Genomic DNA, 23456 nt, shown 5'->3' on the forward strand with positions numbered 1-23456 from the left:
GATAACCTAAAGAAAGATTGATTTGTAGCCCACAAATACTATTTTTAGTAACAGTAACAGTAACAGTGCTTCTAGTGGTATATAATAAATTTGTTGGAAGGTACTTTTAATTTATCTTTCACTTCTTCAGCAATGAGGATTACATCAAGATCACATCTGTACAGTACATTTGTGTTATTGAATACTGGCTGGACTACCAACTGGACAAAGGGGCAACTGGCCTCAGGCCCCAGAGGCCCCAGGTGGCTTTTTCAGTAATGTGACTTGTACATTTGTGTGTTACTATGTAACAGAACAGGAGTTCTGGTTCCTTGTTGAGATTTAATGGTATTGTTTGCCCAGCATAATGTACAATATGTCACATTCCACCAGTGAACTTCACTGGCAATCCCATCTACACTATTTAAATTTTTTTTTTTATAAGGAGCCACTACAAATCACATGTTTAGTATTTTGTCTTGCGTCTCTTTGTGTTTGGAAGCCAAAAAATGGCCGTACTAGCGCATTGCATTGTAATCCAGGCTCATGTGTCTTTGTTTTCTGGCTGCTGCTCAACAAACTTACAATGTACCATTTCAACTCAGAGATAGTGTTTGCCTTGGGGCCCTGTCAGACTTGACAACACATTAGTCATTCAGAGAAGCTGTCTACAACTTTTCTATGCAAACTTAACTTTGTGGCCACAAAGGAGTTCATGGGTTTGTGTTGATAGCCCTGTGATAAACTGGTGATTTGCCTGTCTTTATTCTGGTGCCCACCAAGTGCATGCTGGTTACAGACAACACTACAAAAATGAACCTTAACTTAAAGGTTCTATATGTAACATTCAGAAAACCCTTGTTATTAATGACACCTGCGGCCATAAAGTGAACTGCTGTCAGCTTCCTGTTGCTCGTGCACATGCTTGTACTAGGCATCATAGATAATATATAAGATGGATGTAGCCTCTGTGATGTCACAGAGTGGCAGTGCCTGACTCCACCCTAACCAATGGCTAATCCACAAATGGACATAGAGCAGTGCAAGTGCATGTCAGTTTGTGGCAGGCATAGGCTCACCCACCTATCACTCGACGCGATACGCCCTCAGTTATGCATAACTTAAAGCTTTAATAACATTTAAACAAGTGAGTTTCATAAACATTCTCCCCCCGTACAGTTGTTATGAAGGAGGAAACTAGCTATAGAGACCAAAACTGTTTTTTGCACCAGACTGTAAACATCTTTATTTCTTGTTGTAAAGTTGAACAGGATTGACTCATTTTTGGAGCCAGCCTCGAGTGGCCATCAGAGGAACTGCAGTTTTTGGCGCATAGTGTTGGTTTCATTTCTCAGGTTGCCGCTTGGTAGGCACAAGTAAGTAAGCCACCTCGCTGTTGGCCAAAACACTGACGTGACATAAACAAGACCGAACGTGATTAACCAGCATCACATTGAGAGATGAGGTAACTAAAGTTACACTGTCATAAAGCCTTTGTCTGTGTTGTGCTCGGAGCCAGTTGTTTGTTGATGTTAGCGTTAGCATTTCTGAGTTAATGTTAGCACACTGTTGGTGCGTAGGGGAGAGAGGCACTCAGGCAATCTTTGGCATTCCTTGGCAATAAAGCAGTGATTAACACATGTAAGTTGCTTCACAACCTTACATATACCACCTGTGAGATTTCCAAGGCCAAGAATGAACTTTCATGATCAAGCACACTATTGAGCCAAAAATAATTTGAAACATATTTTCTAAAATCTTAATGGCGGCATCTTGATAGTTACTACATTCCTCCTGATCTTCACAGCATCACTGCCTTTTCTATTTAATGGGGTTTTTATTAGCCACATATTGGTTTGTGTGTGTGTTTCACCTCATTACTGCCTTTGTTTTTTATTTGACTCTTAAACCAATAACCCGCCCTGCGACCTGAACCTGGTACAGAGTAGCACCCTGGGTTTTTCTGTGGAAATCTGATCTCCTGACAGAGGGTTGTCAAAGTTTTCAGTTGAGGCTCAGTAAAGGATAAAATCAACTATCCTGTTACTGTGCAAAAGCAGCCGAAGTGGAGAATAGAAATGATGCCATTCAGATCTCAGGGAAATTATTTAATAATATGTGATGATTATGATTATTGTTTTGTTTTATAATGGAAAAAAAAAACCCAATCATATTTCCCTCCCATGGTTTGGCCATCACTATTTGTTGGGAATGTCATGGAATTTTGACAAAGACAATTGGGGAATTTGATAAATCCTTCAAGAAACGATTCACATTAGATGGATATACTGTGTTTTACAATCGTTCCCTCTGCAATAAATCATGGTTTTCAGCAGTTTGCTTCCTATACAAAGCTGCAGCCCAAAATGAGGAGGCCTCAAAATGAGTACTACTTTTCTGATATGGAAAGCAAACCACCAAGGACGAAGAATCTTAGGATATGGAAGCACACCAATTGACTTTTAATAACTCACAAAAAATGTCTTAGATCAGGCCCACAGTGGGACCCCACTGCCCTCCTCTTTCTGCCAACCACACACATATAAAACATGATCCCAGCTCTCAGTGGCCTCATTGAACAAGATGTGACATTTCTTCAAGCATGTCTGTCAGACAAAAATCTCTTTGTCAACACCAGGTCTGAAGAATAATCCTTTGGATATAAAAGTGTATTATGCAAGATCCTCATATTTTAATCTCTCATTGTTCCATTTCATAGAAAAAAGGCTTGCAGACTCACTTTAGCAATTTAATGATCAGGTGCAAACAAGGTCTTCACACAAACTGCGTCTTGTTGAGAGAAGCTGAGGCGCAAGAGGCTCCTAAGTTATTTCAGTTCATATCCAAAAGCTGAGAAACGTGTGATAGTTGTGGAAGAAAAGTAAATGTGTCAGTCTTCAGTCCATATTTGATCGTTCTGAATGTGTGCAGTTTTACTTGATTCCATTTGTCAGTAGCTCACTGTACTTTACTCTTTGTAAATGTGGCTTCTCTAAACATATGGATGTTGATCCTTCTACTATTAAAGTTAGTAAAATACCTACATATACATACACACACACCCACATACTGCATGAAGGGATACAGTATGTCTATTATGTATGAATAAAGGTATGCACAAGGGTTAGAAAAAAGCAACAGATGGAAAGGCTAAATACACCAGAAATGTTATTAGGAATTAGCATTTAAGTGTCTTAAATGAAGTTTGCATACAGAAACTATAATGGCAATATATAGAGGACAAAGACTAATGAAGTCCACAAAGATAAGGATCACATCCACACATGCTATGATGTTGACAATTAAATATTTAGGGTTGTAACTGATGATCTCTTTTCTTATCAATTTATCTGTAATATAATAATAACAATAATGTAAATAATCCCAGTTCATTTTGCTCTTGTAAAAAAAGTCTTTTGAGATACTGTTATTTTGATTCTACACATTCTTTTTCCTTGTCAAAACTGGTTGCCTACATTACCCACAATGCAACCCACCCATTGTTGGTTTGATTGTGTGTTATGTTGGCAGCAGCTATTGTAGCCTTGAGATGAGGAGCAGCTACAGAGCTCTGGAAAGTTCACTTCTTTTTAACTCCACACATCCAGCATCTTTGTATTTTCAAACTTGTGGTCCTCAGTCCCAACCAACGCAGACTCAAGTGACATCACGTGAGGCAACTTTTTACATACAACATCTGGAGACAGGCTTTTTAAATCATTGGAGTTCCCCTTTAAATGCCTATTGTTACACAAGTTGACGTATTGAGAGTTCTTACTTTTTTACAATCATAAAAAAATAATTTAGACTATTTACTTGTAACAAATGTTTGTCATTTTTGCCTTAGAATGCCTTAAATGAATAATTAAATTCAAAATTGTTGCCTGCTTGTTTGCTTCTGCAAATTTTTTGACAATTGACTAATGTAGTAATTGTTTAATTGTTTGAGTGTTAATGTGACACTGCTGTAGGCGAATGACCCCAGCAGACATGTTGTATTATCTGACGTTAATCTTATCTCAGTGGTAATGTGATTTGTGAATGAGCCTCTTCCCTTGTTTTCTTATAACACTGACAGATAATTATATCCAGCGATAATGAAAACAAATCTCAGGCTGAAGAAACAGGGAGATATTATCTTATGTTTAGTGGGCTAATCGGCACGAAAACAGAGTGATTCAAACAGCCCTCTGACAGCCTCAATACTCTACACATCTACTGCTGCTTTTCCACACATCATATGTATTTCATTCATCTTTAACAAGCAAGGAGATCAAATATGAACCACAGCTGGTTAGATATCAGATCTTACCCTCATGTGTGACTGATTGAGTGACTGAAGGAGAAACTGCATTGGTCCAAACCTGTCAGGCTTCACATGTGTCTGGGAAAGCAGCAGCGCTGGGTCCTCCCAATGCGTGATTCAGCTCAGTTTCAACTGCAGCACAACAGATTGCCCAAAACATCGAATGTCTGGCCTCACTCCAGCATCGACAGCTAGTGTTCTCCTACAGAGAAAGCAGCCGTAATTTAAAGACCGCATAAAGATTTGGGGCAGCTCACTGCCTCAGCTCTAAATGACTGTACTTATGACAACTGTAATTCATCGGCTTTATGGTTTATTGGATGTACTCTCGCAGAAAAAATATAATTGCACTTTACTGTAAACATCCCTCCCCTCTGCCAGTGGGCTTTGAAATGAGATCTGTCTGTGGCAGATGGGGAAACAGAAGATCGTTTGGTATGTAGATGCACCACTCCTATTGTTTAGGTGAGGCAGCTTTGGCCCGCAGCTGAATTGTGTTTGTGTGTGTGGGTGTGTGTGTGTACGTGTATGTGCACATGTATGTGTGGGTCTTTCTTCACATAGTGCAGAAACATGCAGGTTTGGTGAATCAGAATCTGTAAATACCTGCAGAAGACTGTGAATGTACATTTGTCTGGAAGCCCTGTGACTAACCCACTTCTCCCCCAGCGTATACTGGGATAGACTCCAGCGCTCTCTCACAGAGAACGGGACAAGTGTTCAGTTAATGGAGGAATAGTTCACAAAATAGTAGCTGACAGTTCATTCACTTCTATTACAGCTTCTTCTACAGAGAAAAAAAATAAATGTAAAATGTGTTTCAGGCCACAGGAGGTCAGTGTTGTACCATTTTAAGCTCCTGTTGCGCTACACAAAATCCTTTGCCATGGATACCATGGACATGACCAGTTCATGTCCTTTGTGTTTTATATTATGGTTGTTGGGGACCTGAAGTGAAGTTTACACAGTAAGTTCTTCATTTAGAAATCCTATTTTTTATAGACTCTAGCCCAAAACCATTTTTTCTTACATATGTAAATTAATTGATGAAGAAAATACATTTGTTTCAGAGTAGCTTTTGGACCATCATGTAGAGAGACTCTGGGACAACTGTTTAATGCATAGTTTTTTCTACAGTTGAATGAATCAAACATGAAATACATCCTAAATTAGTAGAATATTTTACAATAGACTCAGGTCTCGTCCAAATGAATGGGGGGGTTCATGTTTCCACAGTACATCTCCCCCTTAATATTTGATTATTTGGATTTTTCATATTTTGTCTTTTTCAGTTAATAGTTAAAGTACTTGCAAATATTATTTAATTTATTTCATATATTTATTTTAAATTAAATGAAACTTTTTTTTACAGTCAGCAATAGCCTGGTGGATGTTTAACAAATCATTTAACTATTTATTTGCTTACTTTTCCATATCATTATAAAATTTTTCTACTTTTAGGCCAACAAAAATCTGCCTATCACATACCCATCATGTGTGAGTGCCATTGGTAGTTATATTGAGCATCAATAGCATTGTAATACTGTATATGCTTATACATGCAGTTCATTTATTTTTCACCCAGTTAGCCCCACTTGCTACAGCATTAATGAGCTGTTTTTATGCTAATGCTTCAGTGATAACATCAACAGAAGAAGAATTCTAATACCTTTGATACCGCAGTGCATTGTGATGATAACACGTCTGTACTTTTGGTCAAGTTATATTTGAATACAGGACGTTTACAGGACGTTTATATGTGATGCACCTATACTTCTTCAACTAGATTTGCTGTTTCAGTCTGGAGGTTGTTCTGTTGCTAGTGCAAGAGGCACCATCACATCTACTGACCTTTGAGAAGTTCCCTGGAAACTTCCTGTCTACCTTTATAAAATGATTTTTCTTTCATTATTTCGTTATTTGAGATTATCTAGATGGATAATCTTCAGTGTCCCCACACTCTGCTCTGAATCTGCTCTGAATCTGACAGAACTACATTTTTATACTTAAACATTACCAAGAAAATGTTCATTGAGATACACTGACTTCATAATACACCACATTACAAAATGTTTCATGTGGAATGTAATTATTTGAAGTCGTTAAATAAATAATGCCCTAATTCTTGTGTTATACGCAGGGTTCCTCCACTCACTGTTCTATCAGTCTCTATGGTGTAGTTTTTATGGTGTATAATGTCTCCTACTCTTACATCTAAAAACATTCTATAACTAACAATTCTGCCAACGCCAGTCAAAAGAAAAATATTTGATATTTGTCCATTGAATTTAAGACTTTTTAATACCTTCTGATGCCTTTTCATCCTTTTTCAGACTTTTCCAGACGTGCAGATACACAGTAACTGTTTGAATATTCTAAGCATGTCAGGTTGTTTTCAGCTATGATAAACTGCTTATATACTCTTTGTTGGTAAGGTTGAGCTAGCTTTTTTTGGCAGACAGGCTGTGCCCATTCTTCCATTTTCATTGTTTGAAATCAAATCTGAGAAGCACATTTGGAGGCGAATGTTTATGTTTGTTTTGTATAGGGTATTTGTTAGACATATGCCTGCAAAGATGTGATGTACACAGAATCTCGCATTTTGGGAAAATATGACAGAGAGGGGTTAAAAATCACATCTGTTGCGGTGTAAATGCTGCCAGATATGACTGACTGTTTCTTCTACCTCAGGTAAACGTGCGGGGGAAAAAAAAGGGCTCTTGGGAAATCCGCTGAAACAGCAATGTTTTAGCACAGTCTGTGTTTCAAAGACACCAGCTGATGGCAGCATGTTGAGATGAAGTCCCTGTGCATTTTAATGATTCCCCCTGTATTGCACTGTATCTGTATATTCTTTTGTGTCATGTTCTAAATGCAGTTTTAGGGGCTTTTCTACACATTAGTCATATTTATAGATATTTCATGTAAAGCTGGATTATCTACCCAGGCCAAAACTGAATACTTTCACTTGCACATACATATATACTGGTATTACACACTCGCACATACATGCATACTATCATGCATATACATACATATGTACATGTATATACATACATAGAGTTATGCCTGTGTGAGCTTGAGTATGTGTGTATTGTCATGCCCTGACTCTTAGGCCATGACAAATGGAGGGAAATCCACAGTTTAGCTCCAAATGAAGAATCAATTATATTTATTTACATAAAAGAAAACCAAACCTTTCAGTTAGATGTATGCAATGGATAGTCTGTTAGTCAGTAATGTTTGTGAGTGGATGTGTGAAAAGGTAGTGTTGTATGATGTAAAATAAAAGGTACAACCAAACCAAACAAAAGAAAATGTGGTGCAAGGGGAAATCCAGTGATGTAGTGAGACAGAGACATTGTCGGGTGCATGCTGGGTTGACTGGCCAGGTGCACTCAGTTGCACTTAACGACAACTCCGCCTGCCAGCACCTGAAGGGAGACTGAACAGCAACAAGCGAAGACGAAACAAACCTAGGCCCTGTTCAGACCTGGTATTAACATGTGTCTTCAGCCAGAGGCCCGTCATAGTCTGTATGTGCTGCTTGAGTATGTATGTATGTATATATGTGTGTGTGCTTGAGTATGTATGCGTGTGCGGGTTTGATCAAAGAAGGAAAGACTTCTCTCTGTACCCCCCTCTCTCTCTTTCTCTTGCTCGGTGTGTCTTGGACCAACAGATGAACTTGTGTGTGGTGTTGCTGTAACCTCAGTGTAGAGGATTGTGATGTTTATTACCACTTCAGTGATGTCTGTTGTCTTACTTTCGACTAGACTAGACTGTGACTGTCTGTGTACACAGCAGCCTTCAGCCTGAGCTGCATTGTTGGCCGCCATAATGCGTTTTGCCTCCACCTGCGTCTTTACTCCTTTTGTGTTTATTGGTGGTTGGTGTGCCACCTTGTGGTAGCAACTTCTGGTTAAAATGTGGTGCCTACATACTCAAGCACATATATACATACATACTTATGCACAGGGGTGTCATAGTGGGGGGAAAAGTGGGACTGAGTACCCAGGGCCCCAATGGGGGGAGAGCTCTCGAAAAGCCTGGGATAAAAAGTTGTTGTTTGTTTGCAATTTTTTATTTCTAAGTAATTAATGTTGTAAGCAACTTTAGATTGGCTGAATAAAACATTTGAGTGACTGAATTTTGTATATAAAAAAAATAGTGGAGACTCACTGTCACCCCTTACAAAAGGCCCAAAATGGTTTAGTCCAGCCCTGCACGAGGATTCTCCAAAACAGTAAGGCAGTTAATCAGGAGTTGAGTGACTGCTAATGCTGGAGGCTAATTTGCACCACGATAGTCATGTCTTTCCCCAAGGAAGGGAAATCAGGGTCACAAAAAAAGAAAAGAAAGAGGAAAAAAAAGCAAGCTGAGGGAAAGCAACTCCTCCCTCATCATCTCCTGATGTTACTGAGGATGTGAGACTAGGTGAGCTCATATAGTGACATATCACAGATTATTATTACTTGTTTAAATGTGGTATGAACAGTTCATTAGTGACTGGCCTAATAACCACTGCAGATCCATGTGTACAATTGTTCGCCCAATTATTTGTAAAAAAAACCGTGTGAGATACATGGATCAAGAGAGGAAGGGGGGCCCACAGAGACTGCTTTTGTATAGGGCCCAGAGTTTTCTGCTACACCCCTGCACATGCATACACATGCATACAAAAATACACACAGACACACACACACACACACACACACACACACACACACACACACACACACACACACACACACAAAACCCTTTACTGTGATAATGAAGAAAAATGAAGACCACTGAACAGCATAGATTGGTTGCTCTGTAACTCTGACCTTTATTATAGTTGAACGCACAAAGCACATTATTTCTTACGCTCAGTTCAAGTATACTGTTAGTATACATAATGTAGCTGTTCAACATGTACTGTACCCTCAGAAAACAGAGGACCAGTTTGATAGCACCATTATAAAAAGTACAATAAAATAGGATTCACACACAATATTGTACAATGTTTTTTTCTTAAAACGAGGAATAAACCTATACAAATGTAACTTCAATAACATTAAGTATCTAGCATGTTTGTTATTTAAATTGTGAGAATAGAAAAAGAATATCTGCAACTTTGACTGTCTAAACATGGAGAAATACTACTGCAGGTGCTCTCTCTGTGAAGAGAAGATGCTATCTGTGCCACAACAGGCTGGAAATCAGCTCTTCTGTTTCCGTGTAAAGACACCATATAAAGCAGTGAGGGGGAAATGGCTAAAACCTTTCCTTTGTTTGAAAGCATGTTACTGTAGAACGGAACCAACAGAGTGCCACTGGCTGTGGAAGACTGAAGATACACTGCAGCAACATATAGTCTGAAGTGTCATAAAGCACAAATCAAAGTGATTTTAAAAGAAAGATCATTATTTTTTTTTATTATTATTATTAAAAGAAAGAAGGCTGTGTGGAGAAGCAGCAGAAATGCCCTTAGCCTCTGAATGGGTGTACATGTGCACATGTTTGATTGACAGCTGAGCTGCAAGGGGCTTGGGCACATATGTAAACAAACTTACAAACTCTGGTAACTCTAGTTTACGAGCTAGGACCCATTGCATTTTGTTATCAGTGGTGCTGGTAAATTTTTAAGCTGTACAATGTCTCGCAGCTGACAAGCTAACAAGCTATCTACCCTGCAAGCCGCCCTGGTTGTTGATAGCTCATGCAGTTAAGCTAAACTAAGGTTCACGTTAGTACAGTAGATATGAAGAAAACATTAGCCAGAGAGCTAATGTGGATTGTTGTTCAGCTTTGAGGTCTGGTCACACCAGAAAGTGATACAGCAAAATGAATCTGCAGGTAAGTTCTACCTGCAAATAAGGTCAGTTTTTACTCTTTCTACCTGTGTGACATCTTCGCAATATGAAGTCTTTGGGCTGAGGGGGAACAGACAGGTGGGACAAACAGGGAAAACACTAATACATGTGCTGTGAGTGGGCGTCATCTTGTAGTCTCAAGTTCTTACTATACATCCCTGGTTCTGTCGCAGCAGTGACCACACCCGACAGTGATGTCACGGTGTACTGACACACCCTGAGTACACTTCTACATCACTGCAGCAAGATAAGATGTTAAACCACTGGAGGCGAGCTTTTTAGATTTTTAGGAGATGTTAAGTTGCTCTTTAAAGATGGTAGGTTTAATTGATATGGGAAATTTTGTAATGACACTGAACAAGGAGAAAAGAAACATGAGATCCCATGTTAGCTTCAAAAACAAAATATTGCTAAATATAAAGAGGAAAGAGTTATGAACATATCAAGACAACGAGACAATGTCCGGAAGATAATCTTCCCCCCAATGACAAATGGTACACAAAGTACACAAAATTACCCAAATCTGAATCAGAATATTACTTCTAACTAGCTGTTTACAAAAACTGAAAGGCTATCGGCCAGTGCTGGTAAAAAAACGAAATCTCTTTGATCACATAATTTTATTATTGGACAAACTGAGACTGCTCCCAACTCACTTTGCAACACCACCTCCCCCTGATGCATCTGCTCTTTGAAATGTGAACTTCAGACTTCACGCAGAGCAGATCAAAATGTTATGAAAATATGAAATAAATTTCCCAATTATTATTATTTTGTTAAAAGCTTTGGGTCACTTTACGGCACTTTAGCATGTAGCATTTCAGCCTTGGTGGATTAGTCTTACAGGCGGACCTGGTAAGTAGCACTTGTAATAAGCACTTGCGATGAACAGGCTGTTTGCTTTTTGAGGACTTGCTTGTGCCCCAGCTTAATTTGCACAAACTCCTCAGTGAAGATGTCAAATTGTATTTTCAGCTTAATTAACTGTCATGCAAAAGAAATGTTCATTTTGCCTGTGTGATATACCCTCAGTGTATGCGGACTTCAGTGTGTTGAAGGCACTTTATGAGACTGTGTGAAAAGTGGAAGAATACTGCATTTATTTCCGAACACAGACCACTGCTGTTGCTATTGATGATTCCTTAAAATCCTCAGGCGACCTGGCACAGACATCCAAACTCTCCAGGGTGAGCAGCAGGGCATTGTTAAAGTGCTGCACTTCAAAGAAAACACCTTGTGTAAAATACCTGCCACCTCCCAGCAGGTTTATTCCATCACTCAAAATATTCAAATAAAAACACACAGGGCACACAGAGAGCTTCGCTTTGATCTTAACCAGGGAGTGTTGGTGAGGCTGCAGCTGCCTCTGTTCGGAACGGAGGGAGAATCAAATATTCTTTCTACTGGGAGAAGAAGGAGGGTGGAGGGTCAAAGAAAGCTGCTGCCACACGGACGAAGGGAACATAAAAAAAAGATGGTTTGACCAGGGCAGGGCTAGCAGGAAGAATCCACCACTGATGGAGCTGTGTAGTGGTTGGTGGGCTTCAGACGGTCTCCCCTGCTGGAGGGAACGGCCAGTCGTCCTCTGCTTTGTCTTTACCTGTGGGTCACCTGGTTGTTGAGCAGGCCTGGGAACGTTTGTTCTGTTTCAGTGCTTAAGGAGCCACCTATCAGAGCAGCACAGGCAGACAGTTACAACCTAAAACACTTTGTCCTTGTTCCATATCTGATACCAGTTTCAAACACTTCCACTGTCAAGCCTAATACTGTACATGTAGAGGGTTTCCGCCTGCTCAATGCTCAGCCTCCAGTTAGCATAAAAAATACAAATACAAACACAAATGAATGTGGAATGGTTGTCTCATTTGGGTGTTACCATAAATATTGTAATATATATAAAATACTAGACCTTCAGAACAGTAATTTGACACAATAATTAATCAATTTAAACCAGGTTTTACGGTCTTTATTTGCGAGGTAGAGATTATAATCTCAACCCCAATATAACACATTTTGACCAGGATTGAAGCCCTATAATACCATCTCTTTATGAAGTACATGAGTTGCAATGGAAAGCCCCAGATAAAGCCAGTAAGAGTACTTAATTATATTATTATAATTATTATTTTTTAATTAATGAACTATCACTACTATCAACTGACCAGTACCTCAGTAAGATCAATGGTAAACAGTTTAAATCAAGCTAAAGCAGCAAAACAGACTGACTGCAGAGTGATGTGGGTAAATAAAAAACAGCTGCAGAAATAATGAATCTCAGAACATCTTTAGTGGAATGAATTCAGATGTTTTCATAATACTGATGTAATATCTGAGCTCAGTGAAGTAGAAGTACAACTAGTCTAGTCCGCTAGTGTAGCTACAATAATACTGAGCTGAGGTTTTGAGGTTTTCTGACCTCTGGTAGTTACTTAATTAGAACATGCTTGTAATTATTTTCAGTTAGAACATAAGAGTTAGGGGATAATTACAACTTGCATCTTCTTTCATTTTCTTAGTCATCATTCCTGTTGGTTGTGATAACTTTTTACTTGCCAAAATAATTTTGGAGATATGGGAGCACAGCACAGTCGCTACAACGAAATCTGACTGACACAAGACTGGAGGTAAAACCAAATTAGTGTAACCTATAATTTGGTAATGATACTGACAATTTTGGCAATAATTTTACCCTTTGTCTTCATCTTCTCTTCCACATGCAATAAGTCTGACTAACCTGCAGGTTTGTTTAAACCTGACCACTTGTGCTTCTTGCCAAGTATTTCTAACAGTGTAAGCAAGTTGTCAGATCTTCAATATTAAATTGGACAGTACTGTTACTTCTATTGATAGGAATCTGTAGTTTTACTTTAACAACAAAGTTATGTCTTAATTCTTTTAAAGTTACATTTTAAGACAGATTACTGATGTAATGCCTTGGTGTGTATTTTGTGTTATGGGTATGTTATGTGTATTTCACTGTTATACATTTTATCAATACCATTTAATCCAACATGACTGCTACTGTGATGCACTGAAATGGCATGAAATAATATCAAAAATAAATGTAGCTACCATATGTGCTTAATAATGACATGTACCATATGTTACAGTTATATTTTGCATTGACCTGAAGCATAAGAGCAGAATAAGCTTCAGTTTTTAGATCATCAGCATCACAGGGACAGTAGCTCTTTCAGATATTCGTGTGAATTACTGCGAGGTCTTACCATTATGGCAGCTGTACATCCACACGCGATGGCCATCATATCGACATCTGCATTTCAAGATGTTATTGGTGTAGTCTGACTCTGGCACTTCATAGTTGGGATTAATTATTATCTGTGGGAGGAGGCAGATGAAAGATGAATGTGAAAGGCCAGAACTACTGGCAGCAGTGTGCAGAAAATTCCACTCTTCAGTCCTGGAACCTGGAACCTACCTGGAAAATGTAATCTCCAGGTTTGATGTCAGTGATGTCGATCCACTGGCAGTCAATATCGTGTCTGTAGGTATCCCAGCAGCCCACGGTGATACCCTGGTCTCCAAAGTTAGCACATTCATACCTCTTCTCAATACCTACAATGAGACATTAAGAATGAAAGATTAGTTGGTAATTAAATATCAGATTTTGAAATTGCATTGTTATTTTTTCCGGACACGCAAACATGCAAACATTACCCTGACATATCATCATCTATATATTACCATTAATGAAGTTGTTATGGTGGACATGTTAGCAAACAGCTGCTCATTTACACCCTCTGCAGACACAGTGCAAGTGTTTCTGACCATCTGATGGATGTACATTCAATATCCTCTTCAATATCCTCCTCTTTGTGTTTCAGTCTCCCCAGCTTCTAAGAAAAATGCCTTCACCTAGTTGCTAGTTGCTAACGGTGTCTGTCCTTTGGTGCTGAGCAGTTAGCACACAGCCTATCAGTGTTTTAGCCGAAAATAGCTTTAAAGAACTTGTCAGTCAGTGAATTCATGGGCCAGAAAACCAAAACAATGAGCTGAAAGATGCTAAAAAAAAACCTCATTAGATCTGAGGGGAACTGCAGACTAGGTTGATAATTCCCCAAAATGCTGGTGGTGCAGCTTTAAAAGCCCATTACTGACTATGTGAACATTTCTGAGAAGCAAAAGTTTTTTCACGATTTTATTGTGGGTCTGACCTTCATCACACTCTGAGTCCTCCAGGCAAAAACTTGCTTTGTGTCCTTCTGCCACTTTGGTTCCATTGAGGCTAAACAGGTCGTAGAGCGTAAACACCTCCATGCTGTGATAATGCCTATACACACACACACACACACACACACACACACACACACACACACACACACACACACACACACACACACAGAAGAGAAGAATGGATCTTGTTGTTGTTTACTGTAGCTCTATAGTCTCTGCTGAGGAAAGTGCACCAAAGTTCATTAAAATCAACAGAAGAAAATTGCAACTTGGCACCAGTAATGCACAAGATTGCTTTGAGTAGTTTGACTGTGCTCTATAAGTAAGTTCTGCAAGTCAAAGGTGCCAGAGGTTTGATGTGTGGAAAGCTGGTAGCTGTGTGACGCTGCCAACAGTGAACTCTTCCTCCAGCCAATATAGGAACCACAAAAATGTTGGACTTGCTGCAGAGCTATGTACAGTAACTTAAGCTTACACCACACGGTCAATTACAGGGCAGCAGAATGTATGGAGGGGGAAAACTGCTCCAGAAAGAGGTCATGATGGGGGCTGAGTCGTCTCTTCTTGAATTATGTCTAATTTGAGATGTTGTTTCTGAATCATTCAAATGTCTTTTTCGATTACGTGGTCAAATTATCGAATAACAACATCTCCTGATGAAGTTCAAATGCAATAATCAATAAAAAAAGAATCATTCATAAAAATAAAAATATCTTTCAAAGGACTTTTTGCTTGTGATTTATAATTAAGATGTGATTTATGTTTCTGGAATATCACCGGTTACAAGTGCTTCCATAAATAAATGTCAGCTAACCTGATGTGCCAGATGGTTTGTTACACAGAACCATCTGGGAAAGCTTCGTTGGAAACCCTTTGGTAAAGGGCAGGCGCGTTCAAAAAAAAACAAAAAACTTGGCAGGTGATTGGGTGGAGCATCTGTCTATCATATGACATAGTAGCTTGGAGCCTGGCAAGATGGATTTCTGCTTGTGAGAAATCCAGCTGCCTCGCACGGTTAAACGGCAACCTCTGCATCTTCAATTTCCAATATGTTTCAGCGTCCTCATTGTTCAGTAAGATGGTTCTGCATTGTGTAAGTTCTTTTAATATTCATGCTGCCAATATTACATAATTATATTTAAATATCTTTAACTTATTCCCTTTTAATCGCTCTTAATCACCTCTTGGCTTTAGCTCTGTACTTAATGCACACACACGAGAGTGGTATCAATCTTCTTATCTAACTCTTGGAAAGGAAGCAAAACATTTCCATAACCTCATTTCCCAAAATGTTGAACTACTCCTCTCAGGCAAAGTGAAGAGAATTTCTCTGAAAGGTTTAACAGACGATTTCAGCACACACAAGGCTCTGGTGTCTGCTAAATGAAGAGAGATCGCTACTAGCCAGTGGACTTATCATATGATGAAATCTGGTATAAAAGAGTCCTTGTGCTCTGTGACACTGACCTGTGACAGTCGTGCCACACCCAGGAGTGTCTGCTGGCTTTAGGCCTGAAGTCAGACTGGCCGTTATTGTGGATCTGGGAGGAAAAGCGCAGAAGGCGGCGGTAGGAGTTGGCGGGAACCGCGCTGGAGGCGGAGGCCAGACAGTTCTCCTCGTAGGCACACTGCAGCATGAACATGGGCCTGTCCTCCATGTAGGTGGTCTGCTCCACCACCTGAGGGTTCAACACCAGGTCAGGAGCCGCTGTGGACAGGAAGATCAAAGACAAAGAAAAAAGACATGGAGAAGCCGTTGGAGACAAAACATATTTAAACAAAGTGAAATGGCTCTGGCAACAAAAAAAAAAAAAAAAAACTCTGGCAAGTGAATGAGTGGTTTCTGTTTCAAACTGCTCTGAAAGGAGGATATTGGACTTTCAGTTATGCAAACATTTTTCCAAGGCAGAGATTCTCCTGTGGCAGAGATAATTTCATTTGTTGAATTAAAACTTCGGTCTGCGGAGCAAGAGGGAAAGCTTCTCAGTGTGAGTGTTAGCTTAATGCCAAATTGAATGACAGTGACTCTGGTTCAAAGCATAATTAAAAGTGTAAATATCAATTACTTCCTTGTTTTACTTTACTGATGTTAATACTGCTTGATTTCTCAGCGCATTTTCTGAAAGCATTCATCTACATCAACACAACACAACAGATGAATGTGAGTGAATTTTAGTGTCTTACTCTCGGAGCAGGAGACTCCGGCGGCATTGCGTCCTCCTCCTTTCGGGCAGCTGAGGTGGGCTCCGTGGTGCAGGCAGTAGGACAGAGACATCTCTGTACCTGAGCAGCGAACGCCGCTCATCACCACACCGTCTGCGCTCACCTCCCCCGGCCAGTACCACGTCTCCTGTTGAGAAAACACGACCCTCGGTTCACAGCTGACATCAGGATAACATCCACCTCTGATACGATGCACTTTGACTGACTACATTCTGTTAACAATGTAGAATTGTTTCATGTGGAAATTGTATTATAACCTTTTGATTAGACTGATAGGACTCCTCACATACAGTATGCATGAGTATGTAATCCACTTCAGATATGATAAAGGAGCTTCACTGATCAGAGCTAGAATCAGGATTTTAGTTTTATTTTGAAGTGTAGGAGGATTTCACTGAACAGTTTGCAAAGCCTGCAGTGAAACCTTATGTAAGCACCATGCTTATTCATCATTATTATTACTTTATTGTTTTATTATTACTCCTCATTTCCCTAGCAGTGTAATACATATTTCAGGTACTTTACTAAAGTGGCAGTATCACTATAGAACCACTATGGTGGTTCTCAAAATGACGTCTGGGGACCCCCAGGGGTCCTTGAGGAGGTTTCTGGGGGTCCTCAGCAAAAAGGGAAATCATTTATTTTCACTTTAACTCAATTCATAAGTCACACAATAACAGAATGTCTGACTATTTTGGTTGTGGGTTTCAAACCCTTTCTGTAATAAAACATATGTAAAAGCAAAAATCGTATCAGATGGGTCTGTGGTCTAATTTGTGTCAGTTTAGGGCCTTTGATGTGACAATAATGAGTAGAAGTCACGTATTTAAAATTTTACTCCTGTTAATTCATCATCAGTAGACTGAACGTCAGTACCAAAAGCAAACATACTCATTATGCAAATAAGCCTTTTGAAAGTTTTTATTATTATGTCTATTATATTCCTGGGTTATTACTAATGAATAATGTTGAACTCACATTGAACACTGACACTATTGGGCAGTTTCATCTGAAAAAGGCATCATATTAGATTACACATAGGCTGGTCATATGTTGTAGTTAGGAAATGATAAAAATCTGTTAAGTAACAAGTAACTATAATTCCAAATCATCTATAAATATAGAATATTTTACTGTGATGATACCAAGCTGATTTGGGCCCTTCTTTAAGGATATAATGAATTTGTCGTGAGGAAAGGTGATTCTCCACAGTGACCACTAGGCGGCGCACCGTACCCTTCTACAGAATCATGAGGAATTTAGTATTGATGGTTGAAAAGCCCAAACATCAACCACAATATCAAATAGATGACTTGATTGTGACTATTTTTTTACAGGAGGCTACTGCACAGAATGGAATTACCATTATTAGTATAGAGAGCAACCTGAACTGACTAATAAGGGCTGTGCAACTTGTGCCTTCATGTCTATAATATATGAATTAATATGTGATGGAGCTATTGATGAGGAAATGAGCCTAAATGCACCCTTACAACAGACAGTCCCACTCAGTCCCACCATCCTCTCCTCATACAGAAACCACAAAGAGACCCCCCACCCCCTCACCCCCACCTACTGTTATTATAATCATGCTGGACTTTAAACTGTGTTTGTGTTTCCTTTATCTTAATGTCCTGCAGGGGTAAACAGTTAACAGAAGGTTTTTTTTTGTTGCTCTTAGCAACAACATACACATGGAAACAGAGGACAGTGGTCCTTAGTGGGTCTGCATGGAGTATATTGCTGCCGATATTAAACATATGTAAACAGAGTTTTAATTTCCTTTCATTTTAATTGTGGTAGTAACTCTTTTCACACATGAAAATGAAAACAGCGCTTTAAATTTTTAATTTAGTCATCTATCATTTATAATATTCATAGCCATATAATTTCACAGCTTGCAACCTGCCATATATTATCTAGGAAAAAGATAAATGTAAAGAATGGCAGACTGACTACGAGTATAAGTGTCTGTGCCAAAGCCACTGAGGCTGATTCCTGTACATTACTGTATATCATGTTAATCTCATTCACTTGTGAAGATTTAATGGTTTTCCAAAATTGCTTTTAGATGGATTCGACCATTTTTTTCGACCTACATTTTTTTTCAGCTGCTAAGATTGAAAAGATCCAGCTTAAAATTCAGTCTCATTACTATTCTATTCAGTCTCTATGCAGCAAAAATCAATGTTCCATTCATTACTTTTACAGGCAGGACTGACTGTAGAGACTAAAAAGCTGTTGGCTGCAGTATTTTATTTCAAACTCAAATGAGCTTTGATGAAAATTTCTCAAGGATCTCACTTTGGCTCCTGGATGGAAAAATGCTGAACCACACATGAAACTGATTGTTAACACCTGTGTTTGGCCACTTGGACACAAGAAACACAGAGTTAACGTGTGACTCAGTGCAGCGCTGGGGCTATAGTATGTGATGCTGGTTGTGTGTCAATAAAACCTGTCCTTAAACCCCTTAAAGAAGACCACACTCTACACCAAAGATCCCAGTTCACTAGGCAGGAAGGGAAGGAAGGGAGGGAAGGGAAGGAAGGGAAAAAAGGGAAGCTGAGTTTGACTAAGGAGGGAGAGAAGAGGAAAAGAGAGAATATAAGGAAAAACCCTTCTAGAGCGAATCAGGAGAAAACTCTCTGAAATGAAGGAGGGGATGTGGCAGGTTTATTTTCACTGCTGGACCATACACACTGTGTATTTAGGAACTTGGAGGAGGTAGGGTTTTTCTTGGCTCGCTCAGGGGCATTTCAGTGCAGCTGGCAGATAGTGGTGACCCTCTGGAGGCAGAGTCTCTCCCTTCACAGTCTCCTCTCTCAACCGGCTCCACAGTGGCACATGAACCTCTCCTGTCCAACTTTCATTGTTTCTTTATCTTGGCGTTTTTTATATTTCTAAACCCCCAGTGGTCAAAAAAACAACGTGCTGATATCCATCATTTGTGTACGTCATTTTCAGTGACATGAATTCAGGTTCACTGTCTTGCTGCAGTCCATGAATAAACTGTTTTGTGGAATAAAAACTAGTATTAAAAAACAATTTGTGGGATAAAATGCTGCTATGACAAAATAGAGTAATGTTCTTGAAGTTCAACTTTTACCACTAAAGCAAGGAAGTCAGTCACTTAATAAAGTTTCTTGTTGTTTAAATATGAATAAATTTATCCTGTTTTGCATTGACAACACAAGTGGTTTTCTAAAAGCTACTTTCAATGATGTTTCAAATAATAAATTGATAATGAATTTAAATTTATTTGAGTTTAAATGAAGCACAACTCTGAAAATCAATAACTTCTCAAAACCTCAAATCAAATAACTGTCTCTATACTTTGTCTCTTTGTTTCCTATTAGTAAGAAATTACTTGGTTATTTCCAGAAAACTCCTACAGTTAATTAGTGAGAAATTGTGGACTTGTAAAGTGTTTCCACACAATCCAGTCAGTTGATCTTTGAAGACTCTGAAGATCTGGATCTTCCAAAAAAGCTAATTTATAAGATTTAGATTTTTATTGCCTAGGTTTGATTGACTGGAAGGACATCGAACACTGTTGTTGTTCTAAACAACATTCGATTAAAAGCTGTAACATTTGAACCAAAAATCAAAATTCAATTCACAATAGACACAAAGAGGCTGATTTCCTCCCAGCCTGGCTGCTGCGACTCGTACCTGGAAAGCATTGCTGGCGAAGCCCAGGCCCAGCTGTCTGCAAACCACCATGGCCTCCATGGTTCCCCAGCCTTCACTGCACACCGTCCCCCACACCAGAGAGCCATTCTTCTCCACCAGCACCTCCACACGGCCCTCATAGGGGTTACGACCTCCACTCAGACGCAGCTAAGGTCATGAAAAATACAACAGAGGCGCCGACTTAAAAGATTGAATCCACTCACAAACAATTTCTATTTTTTAAATGGTCCAAAGTTAAAAAAAAAAAAACAGTAGATTTAGATAATGTGTGCAGTAAAGTAGAGATCTGGGTGAGCATGTTGTGTGTGTGTGTCCATGCAGACATACTGTAGAAGGAACAGCTGATCTTGCATGCAGCATCTTGTATTTCGATCATGTTTCTTAGTGAGTATGTTACTGTGGTGTTGAGACTGACCCGCTCCTGGAAGCCCATAGCAGGGACGTTACATCTGACGGCTGCGTCCTCCTCGTGGCTGCAGCCCAGAGCATCCTTGTTGAAGTAGCACTCTGTGATGGACTTCTCGAATCCTGAGCACTCCACCTCGTTCATGTGCACCGGGCCCATACCTGAAAAACACAGACGAGAGAAAGCGTTTTGAAAGGAAATCAAATGATAATTACATCTGATAGCTCATCCTACAGCTCTGATCAAAGCAAAAATTTTATAATAAAAAAAATAAAAAATAGTTCAGTGATATTTTGGGAAAAATACACTTATTTGCTGTAATTACTTTCATGTCTGCAGGTAAATATGTTAGAACCAACAGCCAGTAAACTTAGCTTAGCATAATGAGCAGGAGAAGCTACACTAAGTTAATCAGCTGCTGGCTTTAGCTTCTTTTTTTTTTTGTTATTTTTTGGGCAGTTTTGCCTTTAATGCGACGGGGACAGTGAGACAGTGTAGACGGAGTCAGGCGAGAGAGAGAGGGATGACATGCAGCAAACGGCTCCAGAGTGGATTCCAACGCCGGCCGCTGCGGTTCGGACTGAGCCTCAGTATGTGCTCCACCAGGTGAACCACTGGGGCGCCCCTGGCTTTAGCTTCTTATTTACCATAGAGAAAGTAAGACAGTGTCACTGATTTTCTCATCTCATTCTCTGCAAGAAAGCAAATAAGAGCTTTTCCACCATGTCCAGCTACAGTATTTCTTTAACGAGGTAAAATAATCAGGATGACACAAGCTGTGTTCTTAATGGAAGGTTAAATAGAAGACAGCAGCTAAGGTCAACTAAGCATGGAAAGAGATGCTCATACATACAACAAGTAGTCAGTTAATCAAACAACCCTACAAGCACAATAACTCTACAGCAGCAGAGTCACCACATTATATCAAATATCACATGATTTGAAGCCCTTTAAACACCAACTTTAAGCTACTTAACCAGCTGATGAGCTCCGCCTGGTCCAAAGGTCCAGAGACACAGACACCAGAAGGAGTTTTGTTGGAATGTAACAAAGTAAATTTACTCAAGTACTGCACTTAAGTACAAATTTGAAGTACTTGTTTGGAGTACATATCTCCAAATTTCTTGCCTTTGAATGTGTATGTTTCTGATAAACTGAAGTTTTAAATGTTCCTTTAAGGGTTTAGAAAAGACTTCTTAAGTTAAATAAACAAATTGAAAACCACTTGAATCAGCTGGAAAATGCATCATCGCAAAGCTGAAAACAGACTGCTTTTCTCATCTCATGACTCAGTTGATTTTTAAGAGATATGTGGTTCTCACAGGACAGCAGCACTACAAACGTATGATGATTTTACAGAATATGAGAATATGATGTATTGCTTTAGATTAAACTGCCCAAAAGTATATAAAGTAGTTAAAATGAGCTCAACCTTAAATGCAACACACACATTAATGCAGCAATAATAATAATATAATGTATAAAAGTAAAACATTGACAGGGACCACTTATCTAGATCAGTATTTTTACCTTTGATACTTTAAATACATTTTGCTGATAACACATAATTTAACTCAAGACCTTTACTTGCAGTGGAATATTCTCACAGTGTGGTATTTTAGTACTTTTACTGTAAGTAAAGTACCTGAATACTTCCTCCTCCACTACCCTCACATCACTCTGACACTCAGAAATGTATCTGTTGCACTACCCCCTTTAAAATGACCGGGAATGTCCCTCACATGGTCATTTGTTAGGTACTGCATCACAAATAATTTTTCGTTCCATACGCAGCGATATGAAATAAAAATGTAATCAAAAGTGATAAAAGATTTTTAAGAGTTTAAGAGTCACCAAAATCTTTAAAATGTCTGGTATCCACTAATAAGCCTGGCATTCATGATGATCTTTTCCCTCTCTGTTGTGGCGCACTACTATCATCTGAGTTTTTCTTATTATTTCCATCTGGGTTTTGTTTTTCTCCACCAAGTTACAGAGAGCCACTGATGAGAAATCAGGATGGAAAATGATTCTGGAGAAAGAACATTGCCTCTGTTTCAACTTTTTCCATGTCTAATATCACTGGAATGAGCAGCAATGTACAGCATGTCCCTGTTTATGAAAAAGAAAGCTCTTTCTATTCAGAGGTATTATGCTGGATTATTATATGTGGATATTATGTGTAGGATTCTTATTGCTATACCCTTTGGGGGAAATATACTTTTTACATAGTATATCTTACTAACAGGTGAGCTAGGGCTTTAAAAACAATGTGCAAATACAGAGTGTGTAATTTAGAAATGGGTCAGTAGCGCATTTTAATTGGGTGGGAGGTCCCAACTTCCAAACCTGCTTTGCTTGCTGTAAAACTCTCCACGCAGCCTGCCGGTGCTGCCTGTCTCCTCAGAGGAGACCATAAAGTGAGTCTGCTCAGACTGAAAGATTCTATTAGAAAAAGAACTAGTCAGTAAAAGGAGGACGTCTTCTTCTGGACCCACCCCAAACCCTCAGCAAGCAGAAAACCTGCCTCACACATTTCAAATGATACATGCTCATTCCAAAAAGTGAAACCTGGTCTGGTAAACAAGGATAATTGTGGTTCATTACAGCTTGTGTCTTAGTTTTGTGCTTGTAATAATCAGTTATGATGACACTTTACAAACCAAAGTAATTGCTGATGTTTGGGAACATGGAAACGCAGCTATAAAGAAGGGAACAGAAGTGGTCTGCAAAGAGGAACAACTGCCATAACCTAAAAACCTAAACCCTGCTAACAAGTGTTAGCACCGAGCCT

The 23456-nt window shown here is 39.2% G+C and overlaps 1 protein-coding gene across 2 annotated transcripts in view; it reads right to left on the reverse strand.

The window, feature by feature from the left end:
* Positions 1-9105: 9105 nt before the first annotated feature.
* Positions 9106-23456, reverse strand: part of LOC111228943 (lysyl oxidase homolog 2B) — a 46554-nt gene continuing 32203 nt past the window's right edge. The window contains exons 7-14 of one of the 2 annotated variants that reach the window (XM_022755074.1): positions 20672-20823; positions 20236-20403; positions 16522-16684; positions 15805-16045; positions 14319-14434; positions 13583-13719; positions 13371-13482; positions 9106-11810 (exon numbers count right to left, since the gene is read on the reverse strand). In XM_022755074.1, coding sequence (XP_022610795.1) covers positions 11740-11810; positions 13371-13482; positions 13583-13719; positions 14319-14434; positions 15805-16045; positions 16522-16684; positions 20236-20403; positions 20672-20823 — 1160 coding nt within the window. In that variant the 3' untranslated portion in view covers positions 9106-11739. Of the gene's footprint in view, positions 11811-13370; positions 13483-13582; positions 13720-14318; positions 14435-15804; positions 16046-16521; positions 16688-20235; positions 20404-20671; positions 20824-23456 lie in introns of both variants that reach the window. The other variant, XM_022755065.1, reaches the window with a different exon arrangement.

The sequence above is a fragment of the Seriola dumerili genome, unplaced genomic scaffold, assembly GCF_002260705.1.
Source record: "Seriola dumerili isolate Sdu_G_001 unplaced genomic scaffold, Sdu_1.0 BDQW01000017.1, whole genome shotgun sequence".
Classification (NCBI taxonomy): Eukaryota; Metazoa; Chordata; class Actinopteri; order Carangiformes; family Carangidae; genus Seriola; species Seriola dumerili.